The 23,550-nt window shown below is 44.5% G+C and overlaps 1 protein-coding gene across 1 annotated transcript in view; it reads left to right on the top strand.

Moving 5' to 3' along the window:
* Window positions 1-5,837: 5,837 nt before the first annotated feature.
* LOC142488083 (uncharacterized) overlaps window positions 5,838-23,550 on the top strand; it is a 32,031-nt gene continuing 14,318 nt past the window's right edge. Inside the window, exon 1 of the mRNA XM_075588458.1 lies at window positions 5,838-5,901. Within this exon, the coding sequence (XP_075444573.1) occupies window positions 5,838-5,901 (64 nt within the window). The remainder of the gene's footprint in view (window positions 5,902-23,550) is intronic.

Here is a 23,550-nt window from a genome sequence, read left to right as displayed (position 1 = left end):
AGTGTCCAGAGAGCAGTGCTCCTCTGGACTAGGCCTGGGTTTGCCCCTTAGCCCAAGCTAGGTTTCGACTCCCTGCAGCTTGTGTGCTTTAGGGAAGGCCCCAGATAGGGACACTTGCCCAATAGCCATGTAGTATTAGTACACCGGTGACGGACGCCACGCGGTGTGCCCGGCCTGTGGTCTGGGACAAGACCACAGCCACCCACTAAGAGACATTAAGGGACACCTTCCAGCTGGAGCTCCCTCGCGAGGCAGACACCTCTGGACAGGAGAGAGACAGGATCCGGTTGACCACGTCGTGTGTCCACATTGGGGTCCTGCAGATCCACCATCCAAGTCGGCCTGATCTGGCCTAATACCAGGAATTTAATCAACGTGCACCAATGGCCATACACAGGGGGTAGCGCTACTCCACACAGTTGGATGGGCCTGATTCTGTGGACACCGGATGGTTAGGTGCCCAGGGCACCTCCGTACTTTGGGTGGTGTTACTGTGTTGTGAGTATTGCATTGTGGGGCCTTGCATTGATTGTATTGGTTCCTGTGTGGGGTTATTCTGCTGCGCTAGCATCCCTGCCAGGTGAAAGCGCTTATCCAGAGAATGTGATCACCCCAGGCTCCCAGTGGTGGAGGATTAGGCTTCCTGTGCGCTAAACATGTACTCAGAATTTTTTTTTTTTAAAGGCAGCTTAGACTTCTGCTTTAACCCTTTCATTACAAAATGTTATGTGTCATACATCGATACATATTTTACTGTACCGGATGGCATTAAGGGTCCGGACCTCCATCAACTTAGCCCACGGCAACATTTCTGGATCTCCCGGTTCTCACCATATTCCATTCAGTTAGTTGTAAGTTCACTTTTTATATTGTAACTGTATTTTGTATTGTTTAGTCCACTTGTGGGACTTTTTATTATAAATGTATTCTCCTTCTCAGTGCGCCTTTTCCACTCTTTTCGTTTGTACCATTTTGTGAGCTCCCCTCTGGGGCTCACATTACAGGAGATTGTGAAGTTCTCCAAGTGGATGGAAGCAAGAGTTTAGTAGTTCTACTCTAACATTTTAATGAGAGAGAGACAGAGGGAGAGAGGGAGGGGGAGAGGGGGAGGGGGAGGGAGAGAGATCCCCCAAATCATATCTGGATGGTATTGCAACATGTAGGGCATCTTCAAATGAAACTTGTTCAATTGGAGTGCCAACAAAACAGCTACTTGCTAGCAGCAGGAACTGAATGAAGATACTCTGAAGCAGAACAGTAATTGTGACCTACTTTAGCATCTACAGTATTTACAGTAGCTCAACTACAAATTATTTTAGTACAAGAACACTGCTTTTAAATGCAATTGCCTCATTCACATGTATCCCATTTACCTTTGCATTCACACCTGGCTTTTAAGAAACAACAGTATTCCAGTTCCTGCTTTATAGGTCTGCACTGTTGATACAGGATTAATTTTTCCATCTGACTGACCCATCACAGTTTTGGCCGCCAGGTACTCTCATCACATCTGTTCACTACAGTGCCTCTCAATCCTTATTTGAGAACCACTGGAATAGTGTTTTTATTATTATGATGTACATTCTATACCAATAGGCTTGATGTCATTTTTGTTGTGTGTAAATGTATTTAGCATTGTTGCATCATATTTGAATCAGCTGTAGAAATGAAAGTGACACACTGCATAGCTTTCTTATGCATTGCTAATTGAAGCATGAAGCAAGATTGAAAGGTTTTCTTACGGAGTGGTGAATTATTGCTGGATGTAATTTAATATTTATTTAAAACATCTATGTTTTATCAAGCTAGACTACACTCTATGCTTTTGGGGGGGAAATATAAACTTTTATTTTAAAATAAAAATAAGTTAAAAAGGCCGTTCTGCCTTACATATGGCAACTGTATTAGTTATACTATACATTTCTCACATGTGTTATATTCTATTATAAAAATAATTCTTCGTTCTGTATTAGCTCTTATACTTTCTGTACAAAGCCTTCACACACATTTGCTACAAACCTGAAAATGTTGTACTGTACAATGAATTAGTGTTATCAAGAAAAGCAGATAAGTGATCTTAATCTTTTGAGCAATTTCTAACTGAGCAAGATATTTTGTAGGCATGGCTTCCTTTTCTATCAGCATTATGCCAAATATTTAGTTCAGAGGTAAAGTTAAAGGACCCAAATGCAGGAAAATGCTATTGAATATTTAAAGTCATTTATGTGAAGAAAATAATACTAGCAGTGAATGCAGTATGGTAAATACAAAAATAATGGAAGGTACAAGGAGATACTGTCATTCCCTTTTCAGTGTAGATTTGTTGTTTAAGGCACAAAGTGACTTGTCAATCTTATAAATACAAGGAAGGGAGATAACAATAAAATCAAGCTGAGAGGTTTTAGGCTGGTTGGACTATACATCTAGATGGCACCATGGGGCAAGATTAAAAAGGGAAAACTGGGCAAAATCCCTGAAAACCAGGGCAATTTCCTAGATTACCTTGCGTTTCTGTGGATTGGTATTTTTCAATTTAATTATAATGTTTTCTTCCCTGTTTAGGCTCTGCAAAAAAATGTGCAAGAACTCCTCCACGTGGCACAGCAATGTCTTATGACATAGGAAAGGTAAAAAAAGGTCTAAATGAATAAACTCATTAGACAGATGCTCTTTAAGGCATCCAAAAGGTCCTTTGTATCCTATGGTAGACATTCTGCAGCAATGATGTTCCAGCCGCATATCGCCCCCATGGCATTCCTGAGAGCCCATCCCTAGACCAAGTAGATATCCTATAATCAAAGATCTTGCCAGTACCCGCGATATTCAGGACCCCATGTTCACCCGGGTCCCCTTTACACAGATGAGTCACTCTCCTGTATCTTACCCACTTCCTCCAGTATGTGTTACTCTGCTAGTCTTGGAAGGCTTTGCCACCACGCTGTATAGCTCGCTAGTCCACTCACAACAGGTCCCTAGCTCTCGCTCTGCAGGTCTCCCCTTGTTTGTTCCCTGTTTTCATGTCCTGCCCTAGGTAATGCTCACCATTAGGTGATTTACTAAAGGAAAAACAGGTGTTTAATGGGGGTATTTCCTTTTTTACTCTGCCTCAGCAATTAAAAATGCAGAGTTATAAATCCTTTTGCCCTTTTTTGTGCCGTCACCTCTGAGATGGTCTTAGTGCTTCACTTTTCTAATAGTCCAAAGTGTAGCTCCATTACATGTAAAGAGCTTAATTTTAGCATGCTGCTAAATATTTTCCCAGCTTTAATTGATTGTATTAACCCTGGGGAAGATCCCGTTTGTGGGGCAGAAACGTTGGAATTTTGTGCCTTGATTTCTATAATACATATCTATTTAATTGCTTTACCTGAGTGCTGTCTGCTGATTTCATGTGAACAGTATCATATTTTTATTGATTATTTATGGGACATGCAGCTACTTGTATTTTCTGAGTATTGGAGCACTATATATATATATAAACACAAAAACAAATAGTAGCGCTAGTGAGTGATTAATGTGCAATATATTATACCATAAGTGTTAATTTAAAAAAGAAATAAAAGTACAATAAGTGTTCTAGTAAATGGATAAATAGTGTATAGATGAAATGCTGGTGTTAGCATAGGAACAGTCTATACGGACTAGGCAAAGCTTCTATATGGTCGAGCCTGACCAATGAATTAAACAAAAAATAAAACAAAAAAGAAGCACCAGTTCTGTGTGTAAAATACTGTGTGGGTTTAATTATATAATAACTAGTGTAGTCTTAGAGACCAATGCTAAACCGGTGTGATTAAAAAGCAATCAATACGCAGTAAAAAATAATCAGCAGCAATAAGCAAGTGACATACATAAGTCTGTGGAACAGATGGAGCGAGGAGACAAAAATAAGGAGGATAAACACTGAGTGGAATATTGGTTAATGGCAGTCCATATAGCTAATAACAAACAGACGAGGTTGTATGGTGCTCTAAAACAAAAGGCAGCAAATATTGTGATAACAGCTGAGGTTTTGGGTGGCGTACCCCTCCAAAGAAAGTAATAAATGAGGCTAGGATACAATACTCCCACAGGCCTAGTAGATGTGTAACTGGAAATATAGTCCCACAGGCACTGAGGTACGGACAATATACACCTGCCGGGGTCCAGCATCAAAACAACATCATGGCATTGACATGGGGTATATAAACAATAATCCTTGCAGCCACTTATGGGAAAAGGAGAGTGGAATGGACTCACATTGTATATTGAAATTCACGTGGTTGAGGAGCCTTAAGGTCCACTCGTCCTGGGGTATACCGTGCCTCCGTTCATGTAGATCAATATGCAAACAAGGAGAAAAAAAAAACGAAGCACTGGTTCCACTGTTAGCTTGAAAAAACACAGAGGTGCGTTCCCATAATAAACAAGTTTAATGCATCAGAAAAACGAAACAAACAGAACACCATAATAATGGTCTTTAACAAAATGAGAGACAATCCCAACAACACATTTGACAAAAAGCCATTGATAATGGGTTAGGAATATGAATATATATAATAAGATCCTTTTTTATTAAAAATTAATACTAAATGAACATATATATATATATATATTTAATGTTCATATCCTTATATTTATTTCATAGAAAATGTTCCAAGCTAAAGAGAAATATATATAGAGACAAATGTGCTTCCCATGTGGGGGAGGAAAGAAAAATGACAAATATTTGTTAAATTAGAGCAGGAGAGGCCCAAGGTCCCAGTCTGAATTGAGACTACTTGGGATACGAGTATTTAAGGTAAAAATCCAGAAGAGCTCTCTCCTGTCTAAAATGCCATTTCTGTCGCCACCTCTAATGGGACACGGTATATGCTCTATACCAATATATGAGAAATTGTTTACATTACCCATACTACAATTGGTAAAATGTAAAGAAACAGGGTGATTAACATCTTTTTTAATAATTAGGCGTAAGTGCTCGAGTAGACGAACTTTCAAAGCCCTAATTGTTCGGCCTATGTATTGTTTTCCGCAACCGCATTTAAGTAGGTAAATTACATATGTAGTATTGCAATTTATGAAAGATGTAATTTTGTAGTTATTCCCTGTAGTAGAATAGGAAAATTCAGATTTGGTTTGCATGTATTTAAAAGATTTACATTTTAGACATTTAAAACATCCCTTAGGTAAATTATTAACCAATTTCTTGGTAGTAAACAAACTGGGTGAAATATAGTTTGAAAAACAATTTAACAAATATTTGTCATTTTTCTTTCCTCCCCCACATGGGAAGCACATTTGTCTCTATATATATTCTATGAAATAAATATAAGGATATGAACATTAAATATATATATATATATATATTATATAAACCCGACAGAAGTTACGTGTATTTTATATGGGCCACGATTAATGCAACAGAGGATAAGATGGCAACAGTTGTTCAAATTTATCAGTATTTTGTCGAAAACTATGACTTTTACAAATTTTCACCAGCTCCTCATACGTGGAAGCGTGCAATAAGGAAAAGGTTATGTAGCAATCCCTGTTTAATCGTATTGAGCCACAATTTGTTGGAGGGTATTGGTGTGTATCACCGGCTTTTTCCTATATCTATGATCATGATGACGGCAAAAGGCAAAGGGTCGTGTTAAAACCAACTAAGAAATGACAGTCGCTGCCAAGCAATGCACCAGCACCGGCTTCCAATGACGGTCCCACCGTCAGTGACAACCCTGAGCCTGAGACGGATTTCGCGTGCAGTTTCGATCAAGCTTGCATGTACCTAAGCAATTTCCAGCCTCATCAGCTGACTAAAGGTGGACTAGTCCCGCTGCAAACTATCGACGTGGATGATCAAGAACGCTGGACTGGCAGGGGACTGGCACCGGCGCCAGCTGAATGGAAAATTCTATGGTAAGTATTGTTGCCGTATTATTTTCTGTGTTTTTTTTTATTTTGACAATACAGTATCGATATCGGTGCGATTCAAAAGTCAAGCGATTCTCCTGTAAGCAATATTATTGGCTGAGCGGCTTCTACAGTACTGTACTGCAGATACTGAACTACTGTATTGGTGGAACGCTAGGCGCATGCGCATTGGAACCTTCTTGAAATGCATACAGTATGTTTGTCATTACATCGACGGTAGGCGCATGTGCATGTGAACAGGAGACGCCCCCCGAGAAAATTATTGGTGGGACTGGCTGTGAACTTCTTTAGGGGGCTGACCATTACAGTAAAACCTTTCTTTTTGTTTTTCCTCAGAAAAGAAAATGGCTAATGGAGGTATTTCGATGGATAATATCGCTTTGTGTAAGAATTCCTGCTGAATCGGATTTAAAAAACCACGTACCGGAGTCTACAGTTTAGCGGCCGTAGTTATTGATTAGGATAGAATACTGTAATACTGTACCTAAAACAGTATGCTGATGTTTTCCGGCCGTACAGTATACTGTACAATACTTTTTTATATACAGTACAGTATACTGTGTAATAAACCCGAAAAACTATGCATTTATTCTACATGTATCACATACATTATGTGTCTTCTACAGTATACAGTGCCAGTACATACAGTACAGTACAGTTTGTGTCTTCAATTTTTTTTAATACTCTTATACTGAGCATGCCTACAGTATACAGTGCAGTATGCCTCGACATTCTAGAAACACTGTATTTTGTTACAGTAGCAAAGGAGCAAATGGAACAATGTAAAACAAATTGACATGTTCTTTTATTGGTGGATTAAGTACAAAAACATTTATTTACAAATACTGTACAATGTAGAAACATTTTAAGTGCACAGCAATTCAAAACATCAACAGGTGTATGGTTCACTGCTACAGTTGTGAAAACATTTATGTATAGAAAGTAAAAACATTTATGTCAGTCAGTATGGTTTACAGTCACATGTTTTAAAAACAAATTCTTTATTCATAAAATAAGCAAAACGCAACATCTCCTTTATTAAAGAACTGCAAGTCAAAACATATACTGTACAGTGGGATGGTGTGCAAAACAGTCTGCACCAGTACAGTCCTTGAGGGCAGCAAACAGGGCGAGTTTTCAGGGTAACCTTTGAAAACCATGCCTGTTTGCGGCCCCCAGGGACTGGAATTGTGCAGGTCCTGTGTGTGTGGACAGCAAGTTAAAACATTTCTGTATAAATACAAGTAAAAAAACACACAACAACATCTCCTTTATTTAAGTACAGCAGGTCAAAACATGTAGAGTACAGTTCAGTACAACAGTATGGTTTTACCTGTGATTACAAAAAAAAACTTTATTCATAAAATACAGTATACAAACGAAACATCTCCTTTATTAAAGAAACATATACAGTACAGTGGGATGGTGTGCAAAACTGTCAGTCAGACCTGCATCGCTACAGTCCTCGAGGGCAGCAAACAGGGCAGGTTTTCAGGACAACCTTGAAAACCGTGCCTGTTTGCGGCCCTCAGGGACTGGAATTGTGCAGGTCCTGTGTGTGTGTGTACAGCAAGTGAAAACATTTCTGTATAAATACAAGTAAAAAAACACACAACAACATCTCCTTTATTTAAGTACAGCAGGTCAAAACATGTAGAGTACAATACAGTTCAGCACAACAGTATGGTCTTACAGAAAGTCCTCCACATTGTCCATCCATGGCCGATTCCTTGCATGGCACAAAACGCCATTAATGCAGTCTCGAACGCCTTTCATTAAAGGATCTGTAATTGGATAAAAGCGCCGCATTTCATCCAGAATGTTCCGTCTTAAATTGGCAGGAAGCACCTTTTTAACGCAATTTCCTTCGTAGTTCACTTTGAAGGCCCAGTAGCAGTACAACGAGTAGGGAACATGGTGCTTAAAAAGTAACAAGGCATACTTGTGGGGTGCACCAGCACTCTTCACCCTATACTTCTCCCTGAGCGCCGGTGTCAGATCGCACAGGGTGATGTCGGGCACCGTATCGATGCGAGCGAATGTAAGACTTTTGGGAGCGAGTGTGCTTGAGGCGACAGGCGATGGTAGGTTGTCTGGGAGGAAGCTTTCCTCTGGTCTTGGTCACTGTGTTGTCTCCTGGCATGGTCTTGACGGGGTTGTCATGTCCTCCTCAACGGCATACATGTAAACTACATCTTCTGGTGGAGGGGGTGCGCTTGGTGATGGAAGGGGGTTGAAGGTCCCATTCATCACATCCATGTCACCCCCCTGCTCCAGCGTCGGGTAAACAGGGGCATTAACACCGAGCAAATAATGTATGCCCGCTATGTCAGCCTCTATCTTCTCCATCCGTTGCTCCACATTTAGCATGGTCTCCAGAAGCAAATCTATCTTTGCTAGAACAATAGAGTTCCCGGAGAGATCCACAGTTATCCCATTCAGCATCCAGTCTAACGAGCTGCTTCTTGTGCATGGCGTCTGGAAATCTGGGTGGATGGGGGCAACGGAGGATGAGATGGGGGTTCCATGGAGAGAAGCGGCAGCGACATCGAAGAAGGGTGGAGGAGGTGACCTGTGGATGTCCGGTAGAGGAGATGCGGCAGTGTCGTCGAAGAGGGATGGAGAAAGTGACCTTTGGATTTCCGGGCGAGAAGCAGAGTCGTCTTAGAGCAAAGGAGAAAGTGACCCATGGATTTCAGAGGCAGCGTCGTCGGGTAGAACTGGAGAAGATGGCCTGTGGGTTTCCGTGAGGGCGGCGGCAGCGTAAAGGACGAGGGGTGGAAAAGACGGCTGAAGATTTCCGGGACAGTGACGGCAGAGTCGTCGAAGCGTATGTGAGGAAGTGGTCTGCGGGTTCGATGGGTTGGTTGCCAATCGTTTTGCATCAAGATTACATCACCGTATATCTTCTTGACATAATAAGGCTGACGTCTATGAAAACCCTTAGCCTTTGGGGTCAGCAGAAGGTTTTCTTTATTGGCCTTAGCCTGTCGCTTTTGCCTTAGCGTGGAAACGGCAACTGCCTTTCGCTTTTTATGCTTGACAGGCATGGCAGAGGCGAGTGGGTTCCTGCGTCTGTAGAATCGGGGTTGCTCCATGGAAGCAGGTGGCACAATGCAGTATCTGGACAAGGGCAAGATCAGATAAAGATCATCGAGTGGTGGGCTATGCAAAGTGTGTAACCTTTTATGCATGGCGACCAGATACAGGTGTTGAAAGTGGACGTACTCTAATGTGAGTCATTACCGTATAAATACACCATCCATTTTGTGGATTCACTGCACATTGAATACACATCGACTAAACATCGAATATACATTCTTGTGTTTGTATTTCTTTCTACTCGCAGCAATGCCTGTTAAAAAGATTTCCAAGGAGCTCAGCATGCGAATTAAGGACATGTACAAGAGTGGACACTGAATTGCTGCTATCCAACGCTGGTTAGCTACTTCTGGCATCATTGTGCCAGCAACCACCGTGAGCTATCATGCACACGGAAAAAACAGTGACCGCAAAAGGGCACCATGGGTAACTAACGCGTAAGTATATTTATACAACTTAAAAAAAAAATAATTTTAATTTAAATCTAATATTTTTGTTATTTCTGTTGATTTATATTACAACAGTATATATATTTTGTATATTTATATTTATATGAGTACAGTACAGTATATATATTTTGTATATTTATATTTAGATTACAACAGTATATATATTTTGTATATTTATATTTATATCAGCACAGTATATATATTTTGTATATTTATATTTATATTACAACAGTATATATATTTTGTATATTTATATATAATTTTTATATTGCTGCATATTAATAAAACAATATATTTTCTTTACATTGTAGGGAGACAACTCTTCTGGTGGACAATATAAGTGAGGAGAATGATGAGAAGAGTGCATTAAGGGTCAAATACACTCTGCAGGAAAAGCACAATCTGACTGTATCCGAGACCAGCATAAAAAAGATGAGACGCAGCATTGGATGGAAATATGGACGTGTGAGGTTAGTACTGGACAGTAACAAAGGGTGAACTGCGCTCTAATAATCGTGAATATGTGCTTAATAGTGAATATTCAGTGATATATAATTATAATAAATATAAGGTAAACCTGATACTTTAAGTGTGAGGATATGCTGCTGAATTCGTGGAATGGCTCCACAGACCAAAACTAGAGAGATAACGACAAAAGAAACAGCGCAAAAAAACCTCATAGTGTAGTATGTAAAAAATTAAATTGTGATAAAACAGGTGAGTATTGCACGTACATCAGTTTAAAATTTACTAGCAGTACATGTATATGGACATGTTACCAATCAGAAACAGATGGTGGGTAACGGTCACCGGATGGAGTCTCTTCTCCTCTCACATCTCCATTGAGTACTCTCTGCACCGCTCAACTCGCTTTGATGGAAGGCGTACAAGGCGTGGACACAGCAACCAGATGGACTTCAGCTGTCCCACGCGTTTCGTACAAGGAGTGATCCCTGACGAAGTACACTCCTTGTACGAAACGCGTTGGATTAAGAGGGCGCATTTCTAGCACTACCCGCTGTGTGATTTTACCCCATTTGCCATTCGGTTTCATCTCCGTTACACCCGCTACTTCTCTGGCCAGCCGAGACTGTAGAGCTACTGGCGCCACTTGATGACGTCATTGATGCGCGCTCAAAGTGGATGTCGTGCATGCAGATAGATGCCTGAAAGCCAGGGAGAGAGAGCCTGCTTCCCCGCAACAGCTGCCGTGAGTACGCCGTGGGACAGCTGAAGTCCATCTGGTTGTTGTGTCCACGCCGTGAGGCTGCTGCCTTCCATCAAAGCGAGTTGAGCGGTGCAGAGAGTACTCACGGGAGACGTGAGAGGAGCAGAGACTCCATCCGGTGACCGTTACCCACCATCTGTTGCTGATTGGAAACATGTCCATATACATGTACTGCTAGTAAATTTTAAACTGATGTACGTGCAATACTCACCTGTTTTATCACAATATAATTTTTTACATACTACACTATGAGGTTTTCTGCGCTGTTTCTTTTGTCATTAGTACTGGACAGTACAGAGGTAAAAGTGTTGTTTAGGAAACTGTACTGTACCGTTAAAATTATTTATTCCTTGTCATTACAGAGCGTACCCCATGATACGGGACGCAAACAAAATCAAAAGAGTGGTCCAGGCCCAGGCATGGATCGACAGTGGGGAGACTTTCCAGGATTGCATCTTCACAGATGAGTCTACTGTGTCGCTGGAGAGATTTGCAAGCTATGCATTCCACAAAAAAGGCCGCATATCTTTGAAGCCACGGCCAAAACACCCCGTGAAGCTGCATGTGTGGGGTGCCATCTCTAGATGTGGACCAGGATGCATTGTCATCTTTGAAGGTAAAATATATCAAATATAATGTAGCCTTATGCACTGTACTTTACTAGTGTAGCCTTACTGTATGCACTTTACTCTACTATTGTGCAGTTTTTTGAGCACTTTTCTTTTCTTGCTATAGGAATAATGAATAAAGCTTTCTTCCAAGACAACATTGTCCCTGAGATAGTGTAATATATCACACGCGAGTTTCCCAATGGTCACCGCTTCTACCAGGACAACGATCCGAAGCACACCGAGTCAACAGCACATATACTTGAGCGCGGTATCAACTGGGTGAAGACGCCAGTGGAGTAAGTGCAGTAGACCGTGTCTCATTTTTGTCCCCACTGTTTTACTGTGTACTGTATCTCTTAAACTAATTGTCCTTTTTTTCCAATGACAGATCGCCAGACTTCAATCCGATCGAAATGGTCTGGCATCAGCTGAAGGACCATATCCAGAAAGTTGTGAAACCCTCCAAAAAGGACGAGTTGTTGAAAGGCATATTGAGTTTTTGGAATGATGTACTCACCGTGGAACGCTGCAATAAATATATAGACCACATTGCGACTGTGTTGCCCATTGTGATCGCGCGTAATGGGCAAGCATCAGGAAAGTAGTACTGTGCAGTAGTATTGTAAGTACAGTATGATACAGGTAAGTATGGCAAAGGTGTTTTCTTTCCCAATAATCAGAGTATACAGTACAGTAGTTACAGGTTTTTCTTTACAGAGAGAGCAGCATCAGCCATCAGGTTACATACAGTAGTATTTAACAGTAGTCAGAGTATACAGTAGTTCCAGTATACAGTAGACTAGTTTGACAGTAGTACAGTAACTGCCTACTAACTGGTCATTTTTTTTCTTTTCAGAGAAAGCAGCATCAGCCAGTAGTACTACATATCACACAATGCCATAATACAGTACGCACATACAGTAACTGCTGTAATTTTTTGTTTTCTTGTCGTTTCAGGAAAAAAGGGTGGCCTGGGGGGAGGTGGGGTGTTGTGTCCAGTCTAATCTGTTTGTACAGTCAAATGTACAGTATGTAAACAGCAGTATTGAGGTACAAAAAACCTCTCCTCTCTCAATGAACTACTGTACTGTACACGGAATGAGGAACAAGATAACGACGGAAAAAATAATATTACTATGTACAGTATACTGTATATATATATATACAGTATATATATATATTATACATTACAGTGTATATATATTATTAAATAATATTCTTATAAATGTGCATAATTCATGTTTCTCCATGTTTTACAAATGTTTTCTAAATGTTTATCCAATTTCAATCTGCCAGAAGAACTTAATAAAGACTGCATTATGTATTATTCATGATTATTTTTATATTTGTATTTTTTTGTTCCTGATAAAATAAAATAAATATTTATTCACATTCCTGGTAATCATAATCATTAACAACAACCACCCACCCCACCCCCACCCACCCGTACAGTATAAGAATGAATGACAAAACAACATGAATCAGTTAATGGTTATTTTTATTCTCAATTCTCACAATGCTGTGCAAATCAGATTTACATTTCAAATTCGAGAAGGGATTTTCCAAAGCGTTACCATAAACAAAGCCTCAAAGGGTTGGGGGGGGGGGGTTGGGTGAGTCATGTGCAGTAATCAGCTAGCTCCCATCTCAAAGAGGCTTACAGTACATGCAGGCGCAGTGAGGCGATTGACGCTTGGCTAGGGACGGATTAAAAACACAATGACTAACTTCAGAAAATGAATGACTCTGTGGAGGTGTCTGTCGAAAAGAGTTTGTGTGTGCGTGGGGGAGGGATGAAGGATTAGTTGTGCTGCAGTTCAAAGAAATTACATACTGTAGAGTAGAGTACAGTAATTTCAAAAGGCAGTTCATCATAATAATTTGATCAATAAACCCCCAAATACAACCCCCAAATACAGTACATAAAAAGCAAGTCACTTTACCTCCATGTGCCTCAGGCACCAAAAACATACAGTAGATTGTGAGATCCACGGGACAGGGAGGGACCTGTGCCTGCAAAATATCTCTGGAAAGTGCTACGTATACTGTAACTAACAGCGCTATACAGAAACATGCTATTATTATTATTATTATTATTATTATTATTATTATTATTATTATTATTATTATTATATCAAGGTGATGCTCTGTGCAAATCAAATTCGAGTAGGGATTTTCCAAAATGTTACCGTAAACAAAGCCTCAAAGCTCCCGTCTCAAAAAGAATTACACTTTGTACTGTAGCTCGGCTATGGACGGATTAAGAACACAATGGCAAGATTCAGAAAATTAACGACTCTGTGGAGAGGGAGGGGTTGGGTGACTCATGCGCAGTAAGCAGCTAAGCAGCTAAATAGCTCCCATCTGAAAAAGGAACACACGCAGGCGCAGTGATGCTTTGAAGCTCGGCTATGGACGGATTAAGAACACAGTGGCAAGATTCAGAAAATTAAAGACTCTGTGGAGAGGGGTTGGTTGGGTGACTCATGCGCAGTAAGCAGCTAGCTCCCATCTCAAAGAGGCTTAGAGTACACGCAGGCGCAGTGAGGCGATTGACGCTCGGCTAGGGACGGATTAAAAACACAATGACTAACTTCAAAAAATGAATGACTCTGTGGAGGTGTCTGTTGAATGACTCTGTGGAGAGGGGGGGTTGGTTGACTCATGCGCAGTAAGCAGCTAAGCAGCTAAATAGCTCCCATCTGAACAAGGATTACACGCAGGCGCAGTGAGGCTTTGAAGCTCGGCTATGGACGGATTAAAAACACAATGGCAAGATTCCAAAAATTAAAGACAGCCGCATGAAGTTCAAAGATAAAGACGTACTTTAATTTCAAAAGGCAGTTCATCATAATAATACACCACCAAATATAGCACGTAAAAAGCACACAAATCAACCATGTGCAGTCAAACGCACAGGGCCGCAGACAAAAGCTACTGTACAGCACAGATTGAATATCGTAATACAGTAAGATAGTTTTTGCAGGCTTGTGGAGAAAATAAAAATAAAAAACTTACAATAAAAAAATTTTTTTTCACTTACTCAAGCAAGCAGTGGTGGGCGAAGTTGCAGGCGCATGTGCAGTAAATTCCTGCTGTCAAGCAGGAATGTGATTGAAACCAGACACACGTTCAAAGGAATGGTGTGGGAGAGATGTACTGCATTGCACAGAAGATAAGAAGTTGAAATACCCTGCAGTGCAGTTAATTATCCCGAGCGAGGGGAGAGCACTGTATATGTCGAAATGTGACACTGTTACAGTACAGTACACGCCTATGCGTTTCAACAATTTTCAAATGAGACATACTGTACTGCAGAACAGCACTGCAAATGCATGTATACTTTAAAAACGCAAATTTAGAATTACTACGCGCGCACACAGACTGTGTACTGACGTAGGTTGAACCGCGAAGGTATTAGACTTCCAAGACAACAGCTCGCAAACACCCCCCTGAGTTTTTACATGGCAGTGCAGTATTGCAGACAGTATTGCAGACAGCGAGAATAAAATGCTAATATCACGACAAAAAAACGCACATAACCGGGATAATCTGAAAATCGCGGATCTAGCCAATTTAGACTCAGGTCATCCGCCACTGTAAAAGCATATATATATATATATATATATATATATATATATATATATATATATATGTAACCCTGGTCCCCAGCAGCTCCTGGAGACCCCCCTCCCCTGGCGCAGCTCGATCGCGGGTACTGAACAACCCGACGGCTGCTTCCAAGGGTGGGGGCTGGAGCAGGGAGCAGCGCGGCTTCTCCTGCCTGCGGCCGGTTGCCGGGGACGCGATCGGGCCGTTGCTAAGGCCGCGATCGCGTCTCTAAGGTCCCGGCGGCCGCAGAGCAGGGCGCCGCCATTGCGCTTCAAGTCGCGCATGCGCAGTGATCGCGCGAGGGCAGGAGAGCCTCAGATAGGTCGCGCATGCGCAGATAGGGGTAGGGAGCTAAGGCAGCTCTTAGGAGGTCGCGCGAGAGTAGGGAAGCATAGGGAGAGCTTGAGGCGGCCATTAGGAGTTAGTGTAGGCAGAGGGGAGGAGCGCACGCGGCCCCAATGTTATTGTAGGGGCCTCGGGACTACAATTCCCATGAGGCATAGCGAGGCAGGCACCAGGTGCTTGATAGGAGCCAATAGGGCTGTAGGACTGCCCTGGAGGAAAGAGATACATTTCCCGGGCTTTTGCATGAGTCACGTCAGTTGGAGCAGCGGAGCAGAAGGGGAAGGAAGGATGCAGGGAGTGAGTGCAGCTCCTGCATCCAGATAGGTACCCTCACCCTCCAGGTAGGCCCCAACTCCCCACCAGGTTAGTGGGTAACTGATAAGGGACGGCCCTAGATAGGGAGGTCGCCCTTAGTGTATGTAAGGTGCAGGTTTGGCAGTGCCACAGCGGGTAGTGCTGTGCGCACTGGCAAATAGGCACAGTGTGTGCAGTGTGTTTGCTGTGGGTTCCAGGTTGCTGTGTTGTCTGCGTGTGTTGTCGCTGCATGTGCTGGGCGCAGTGCGTGCAGTGTGTAGGAAGCTTGTGTGGATCCCTGCAGGCTGACAGTGTGAGCGGTGTGTCAGCTGCAGGTGCTTTAGGAGTAGCTAGTTAATAGCTAGTTGTTAGTTACAGATAGGACTGGGTAGCTAGGGGAAGGGGGGCAGGTTATTGTTCCACAGGCCCTAGGAGTTTTCCCCAAGCCATCCCAGGTTACGGTTCATCAGGGACAAGCCCTAGGTTAGGGTTGCTGTCACTCTAGGAGTAGTTAGTGATAGGAAGGGATAGCGGCGGTTGCTGTTCCCATGCGGTTGGTGTTGCCGTGATCCGGTTGCAGTTCCCGTGGAGCGGTGGGACCCTCGTTGGGATCCACCGGCAGAAGTACCTGGAAAGGATCAGACGGACGTCTGACCCTTTGAGAAGAGAGTTGCAGTCCCGAGCATCGGAGTGCTCGGAAGGTATCTCAATATATAAGTGCACCAACAGGCCTAGAGGTTTTAGTGACTGCGCAGTCACCCACGATCTCCGTAGGAGTACGGGACATTGGGTGTGGGGGTTTCACTGGACACTGGGTGGGATCACCTAGTGTGGGGGAAACGTCCTGCGAGACGTCACGGGTAGTGTCTCCTCGTGAGAGGGACACAGGTTATGAGGTAATGATTATGATATTCTCTATGTTCGTAGTAAAGCCTTAGTTATTATAATCACTGTGTGTGTAGTTTCTTATTGGGTTCCTATGTAGGGTCATTCTACACTTCCCTAGAATCCTACATAGGTGGAGGCGCTGAAGAAGATCCGTTCCAGAGGATTCACCCCAGGCTCTCATTAGCGGAGGCTCAGACCTCCTGTGAGCCTGCAGGTATACGCACCACACCGGTAACACTACATATTCTACTCACCCACACTACATATGAGATTGGGTGGGGTGGAATACCCGTTACATTTGGAGGCGCTGCGGAGAGACACCTGGGGTGCCCTGTCCATTTTTTCTAAATTGTCCCGTTCATATTTTTGTCGCCATGTTTGCGAAGTCCGGAGACGAGGTCCTTGCCTGGGCGTTGAGGCAGTATATGGAGCCTGGCCAGGTAGTGGCGGTAGGAGGCATACCCGCTAGTATACCCGCAATGAAGGTCCGGGAGGGTATGTGTAAAATTCCTGGGTGGCCGTGGGCATGTGTCTTAGAGGAGGAACAAGATCCCACGTCCACATGGAAAACCATTTTGTTTGTTGTAACTCACACTGAGGATATATGCCTGGCAGAGGCACCGTCCGCGCTGTTCATGCCCGGGGGCCCCTCAGAAGGGTACCCCCTAGTCTATGCCGACCCAGCAAAATGGCGTCTCCCGCCAAATCAGGAGAGCGCACGTGCTGCTGACTGCAAGCCTGCACAGAAAGATGTCGCAACATTCTGTCCGGGTTTGGCGCGAAAATCAGAGCCCCTCCCCTGTGATGAGAGTGACTCAGTGCAGAGCGAAAACCAATCCCTTGTAAAAAGTGCCCTTCCTTTAGATTCCACCAGGGGGAGCAAGCACGGTTATCTTCAACCATACGTGGACGCTGTGATAGACACTCTGATCTCTAAGGATGAGGATGAGATAGACTCTCTGTTCTATGATGAGGATGAGATAGACTGTCAGGGGATACACCCTAATGTGTATGTGCCCTGGCGAGCGCCAGGAATAGATCTCCTTATGCTACTGTGCCCCTGCTTGCAAGAAACCTATGACGGGGGAGCCGACATATCCCAAGTGCCACTAGACTTCAGGATCACCGAGGTAGATGGGGAGCCGTGTACACAGTGCTTTAGCCCCACCTGTGACTGTTCTAGGGGAGCACTGGCGTGGGAACCTCAATGTGATTGTTGCGGTGCAATTTTCTTGATGCCTATTGTACCCCAGCCTACAGAGCCAGCTAAGGAGCTAAGTGAACCCTTGGCGGAGAAGAGCGCGACTGCAGTGGAGGTACCGGAGCACGCCAGCTTCGTACCCACAACCACTGGCTGCATTTCAGGAGAATCTGGTGACTACCTTGCGGAGGATACTGTCATGATATCTTCCGGGGAAGAGGTGGAAGTCCCATCGGTGGCGATGCGCCTACCGGCGAACCACCCCAGCGGTGATGCAGAGGATACAGAGTCTGCTGTGGGTCCGTGTACCCTGGAAGAGGTGTCTTCCGATGTTGCGGACCCTGCTGTGGGCCCGTGTGCCCTACAATGGTCAGTCCGATCTAATACAGAGGTACCATCGGTCCTAGGCTTGGGACCAGTACCTACCGACGACGAGGGTGAGTCGACTGCCCCAGGGGTGTCGGGGGTGAGCCTTCAGGTGACCGCGGAGCACGATGGCTCCTTAAGTCTGGTCGCCCGGGCGAAGGGCTCCCCTCTGCATCGCGTCCTGGCGGAGGTGTCCTCACTAGAAGGTAGCTGTCCAGAGGAGAGAGTGGACCAGTGTCTACCGCCGATCCTTCCGGAAGAAGGGAAGCCCATCGTCAGCCAGCCGAGTGGTAAGGAACCCCCTTGTTCCCCACAGACTCCGATGGAGGTGGCCGTGAAGAAGGCCAAAGCTACGGTTCCTGAGTGGAGTGTGAGCCCGTGCGCTCCGACACAAGTGGTCCCAGGACTGGGACCCAACGCTCCCGAAGTTCGAGTCAGTGAGCGGACTGTCCCAGAAGAGTTGGGGGCAGGTCCCGATACCACCAAGGTGGGAACTGACAGCGTCCCCGAGGACCTGTTGGCCCCCGTGAATCACCGCAGGGGTAAGGTGTCTACTTTTTCCCCCCTGCCAGGTGAAACCGAGACATTTCCCAGTGCTCGCTTCTCAGTGGAAGCCTCACAAGTCTGTAGGGACAAGGACTGTGTAAAGGAAGATCCAGGGAGACTGGCCTCCTTTACGCCCAAAACGGAGCGTGCCATTCGCCAGGTGGTGGACCGCGGGAAAGGTCCTGGCCTCCTGGTCTACCGCATCCCTGCCGCGGATGACCGGGTAAAGGTCTGCTTCAGAGACACTGGGCTACTCCTTCCACCAGGGGGAGGAAGTAGCGAAGAGCCAGAAACTGTCGCCTTAGAGTGTGCTCTCCAAGAAATTTTTCTGGGGGAGGCTCACGGACGCAAAAGTGAGGTACCCCATCTGATCTGGTAGGGGCACCCCACAAACGGTCTCAGCTAGTCTCGGGTATTAATGGGTGTGAAATGCATTGTAACCTGGGGTTTAAAGTCACCATTGATAAGTTGTACATATGCACTGCCTTTTCATTGTATAACTGTGTACCATGCTATGTCGTTCCCCAAGCGAGGGCGTTGGGTGTTTCACCAGGGGGAGAGTGTAACCCTGGTCCCCAGCAGCTCCTGGAGACCCCCCTCCCCTGGCGCAGCTCGATCGCGGGTACTGAACAACCCGACGGCTGCTTCCAAGGGTGGGGGCTGGAGCAGGGAGCAGCGCGGCTTCTCCTGCCTGCGGCCGGTTGCCGGGGACGCGATCGTGCCGTTGCTAAGGCCGCGATCGCGTCTCTAAGGTCCCGGCGGCCGCAGAGCAGGGCGCCACCATTGCGCTTCAAGTCGCGCATGCGCAGTGATCGCGCGAGGGCAGGAGAGCCTCAGATAGGTCACGCATGCGCAGATAGGGGTAGGGAGCTAAGGCAGCTCTTAGGAGGTCGCGCGAGAGTAGGGAAGCATAGGGAGAGCTTGAGGCGGCCATTAGGAGTTAGTGTAGGCAGAGGGGAGGAGCGCACGCGGCCCCAATGTTATTGTAGGGGCCTCGGGACTACAATTCCCATGAGGCATAGCGAGGCAGGCACCAGGTGCTTGATAGGAGCCAATAGGGCTGTAGGACTGCCCTGCAGGAAAGAGATACATTTCCCGGGCTTTTGCATGAGTCACGTCAGTTGGAGCAGCGGAGCAGAAGGGGAAGGAAGGATGCAGGGAGTGAGTGCAGCTCCTGCATCCAGATAGGTACCCTCACCCTCCAGGTAGGCCCCAACTCCCCACCAGGTTAGTGGGTAACTGATAAGGGACGGCCCTAGATAGGGAGGTCGCCCTTAGTGTATGTAAGGTGCAGGTTTGGCAGTGCCACAGCGGGTAGTGCTGTGCGCACTGGCAAATAGGCACAGTGTGTGCAGTGTGTTTGCTGCGGGTTCCAGGTTGCTGTGTTGTCTGCGTGTGTTGTTGCTGCATGTGCTGGGCGCAGTGCGTGCAGTGTGTAGGAAGCTTGTGTGGATCCCTGCAGGCTGACAGTGTGAGCGGTGTGTCAGCTGCAGGTGCTTTAGGAGTAGCTAGTTAATAGCTAGTTGTTAGTTACAGATAGGACTGGGTAGCTAGGGGAAGGGGGGCAGGTTATTGTTCCACAGGCCCTAGGAGTTTTCCCCAAGCCATCCCAGGTTACGGTTCATCAGGGACAAGCCCTAGGTTAGGGTTGCTGTCACTCTAGGAGTAGTTAGTGATAGGAAGGGATAGCGGCGGTTGCTGTTCCCATGCGGTTGGTGTTGCCGTGATCCGGTTGCAGTTCCCGTGGAGCGGTGGGACCCTCGTTGGGGTCCACCGGCAGAAGTACCTGGAAAGGATCAGACGGACGTCTGACCCTTTGAGAAGAGAGTTGCAGTCCCGAGCATCGGAGTGCTCGGAAGGTATCTCAATATATAAGTGCACCAACAGGCCTAGAGGTTTTAGTGACTGCGCAGTCACCCACGATCTCCGTAGGAGTACGGGACATTGGGTGTGGAGGTTTCTGGGTGTGGGGGTTTCACTGGACACTGGGTGGGATCACCTAGTGTGGGGGAAACGTCCTGCGAGACGTCACGGGTAGTGTCTCCTCGTGAGAGGGACACAGGTTATGAGGTAATGATTATGATATTCTCTATGTTCGTAGTAAAGCCTTAGTTATTATAATCAATGTGTGTGTAGTTTCTTATTGGGTTCCTATGTAGGGTCATTCTACACTTCCCTAGAATCCTACATAGGTGGAGGCGCTGAAGAAGATCCGTTCCAGAGGATTCACCCCAGGCTCTCATTAGCGGAGGCTCAGACCTCCTGTGAGCCTGCAGGTATACGCACCACACCGGTAACACTACATATTCTACTCACCCACACTACATATGAGATTGGGTGGGGTGGAATACCCGTTACATATATATATATATATATATATATATATATATATATATATATATATATATATACAGCATGTGCTTTATCTTTGTGGAGGGGTTTTAATCATTTTTTTGTTTGCCTTATCTTTTTTCAACTAGTTACGTAACCATAATTGGCTTCACAATGCACTGCCCACAAACACCCTCATACTGGTGAAACTCTAAAGCTAAAACAGATTCCTGTATGTAGGTTTGCTAGTCGTGCACTTATTTGATCCTGATTGTGATCTTAAAACTGTGTAGAAAGTAGGCAGAAACTTAACAGGATCTACTAATAATAATGTGTGCTGTGTAATTATTGGGTAAGGCATGCTTGGGGACATTTGCATGTGCTCTTAAGTGCTCTTACTGTCATTCTGTGAGGTACTGTAGAGAGAGATTTGGTAATTTTGTTACTTAATATAATATGTTTGTGTTTATAAGTGAGAGAATCATTCAGGATTTTACACTCAATAAGGGGCTATGTATAAATATATTACAGTACATCTAGGGAAAAATATACATTTTATTGGCTGTGTCATGGCCAGATGTAGCACGGTTCATGAACTTGTTAAACAAGTATTATACATCTGATCGTTAGTCAGATTTGGCAGAGACTTTTGATGTGCATATAAAAAGTACTGTATCCAGAAAGAAATTTAGATTTAGTTTCCCAGGTGTACTTTACTGTATCCCACCATGTGAAGTATGCTGCAGATTAATCTATTTTGAGGTTTATAAGCAAAGAGGGCAATATCTAAATTGGTGTCTCTTTTGCCAGGATTCTCTAATTTCCGATATAGGGTATCGCACCGAATCTGGTGTAAACTGCCATTGATTAACACTGGACCAGGTGCATTAGTGAATCATTAGTGAATCTGCCCCTTTGTCGCTCTCAATTTATGTGGGTTTTTCTCTTCCTCTCTTTCTCCCAGCAATATGCAATTTTGCAGCTTAATGAATAGACATGAAATATGTAACTTCGCAAGTTTGCTTTATTTTCATACAAACTTTGCATGTTGCCAAAAATTGAAAAGGAAACTCATCACATGCAAAGATTTATTTTAACATGGTTTTAATGATGTAATAACTGCTTAATAAATATGTTGAGATACAATTCAGGGCAAAAATAGCCATCATCCAGTATAAATGCCTTAGCAAAGTTTAATGAACAGACCCTTTATTTAAAAATAAATGTCATGAAAAGAAGGTCCATAGCACCCTTTTATGTGCAGCATGCATAACGTAACTGTCACGGGAGACCAGGACTTTTAACACTTTTATACCGGGATCATTAACTAGGCAAAACACAGTGGTGGAATAAATGGAGTTTATTCAGGTAACCCCGCGTACACACAATGTGGGTGATTCACTAAGCTCCGATTATTTGCGCTGAAATGGGAAAAAGTTGCTCGGGCGCAAAAGGGTGAAGCCAAATGCGCTATTCACTAAGGCTGCTCGGCGCGTTTTCGGCCTGCCTTGCCAAAAAGTGCCATATCGCGCAAGCACCTTTTTTCCCCCCTGCTATCGCGCTTAAAGTTATATAGCACGATAACTGATATAAATAAAGTAGCCTGTAAGAACTGCATGGAGAGTCATTGCACGGCTCTTACAGGCGATCGTGCTGCACAAATATAATATGAACCGCATTGGTTTCAGCCTCGGGGACTCCCTACATCAGGAGATACAGGCCCCTTTATGGAGTGCCGTTATCCCCTGCAGAATTTAAAGGTCCCGGTCAAGTGACGCGGGAGCTTTACAAGTTCAGGGGATACCGGCACCCCATAACGGGGCCTGTATCTCCTGAAGTAGGGGTCTCTGAGGCTGAAACCAATGCGGTTCAGCTCAGGATACCCCCTGCACATGTACACTATTATCAAAACACCAATACCAGTAAACATTAATTCATTTTTATATAAATAAATCATTCGTAGCGGACAGCTGCTATGATAATGAAGCTGCTTTCATGTAAATTGTATTAATATTGTGCGGGAGCAGGGGGTCCCCTGAGCTGAATCACATTGATTTCTGGCTCAGGGACCCCCTGCTTCCTGAGTTACAGGCCCCGGTATGGGGCATGGGATGCCAGTGTTGCCATCATCTTTATAGTGTCCAAGACGCGACGTGGGCTCTATAAAGATGGCGGCGACACTGGCATCCAATGCCCCATACCGGGGCATGTAACTCGGAAGCAGGGGGTCCCTGAGCCACAAATCAATGCGGTTCAGCTCAGGAGACCCCCTGCACCCGCACACTATTTATAAAAATACATTAAAGCAGCTTCATTACCTTAGCGGCTATGCGCTAAGGCAATGAAGGGGTGTTTAGCTAAGGCGCTAAGGCATGTTTATTGGGGACAATTGCCCCAATAAACATTGCAATATACAACACACATCACCCTCCCTCCCCACCCCAATCCCTAACACATACAATACAGTAATGGGCAAAATTACTATTATCCACATATGGATAATAATGCATTTGCCCATTAAAAATACATTAATCACAATAAAATAAATACATTTTTCACTCACCCTTGTCCGGCACCCAGAAAGAAGGCCATCCTCATCTTCATCACCGCCCATGCCCTTGGGTTCTGAAAAACATATTGATTGATAATTATAGATGCACC

Source organism: Ascaphus truei, chromosome 2, assembly GCF_040206685.1.
Source record: "Ascaphus truei isolate aAscTru1 chromosome 2, aAscTru1.hap1, whole genome shotgun sequence".
NCBI classification, from domain to species: domain Eukaryota; kingdom Metazoa; phylum Chordata; class Amphibia; order Anura; family Ascaphidae; genus Ascaphus; species Ascaphus truei.
The sequence above is the reverse complement of the archived record's forward strand: the minus strand, read 5'-3'. Positions and strand labels throughout refer to the sequence as shown.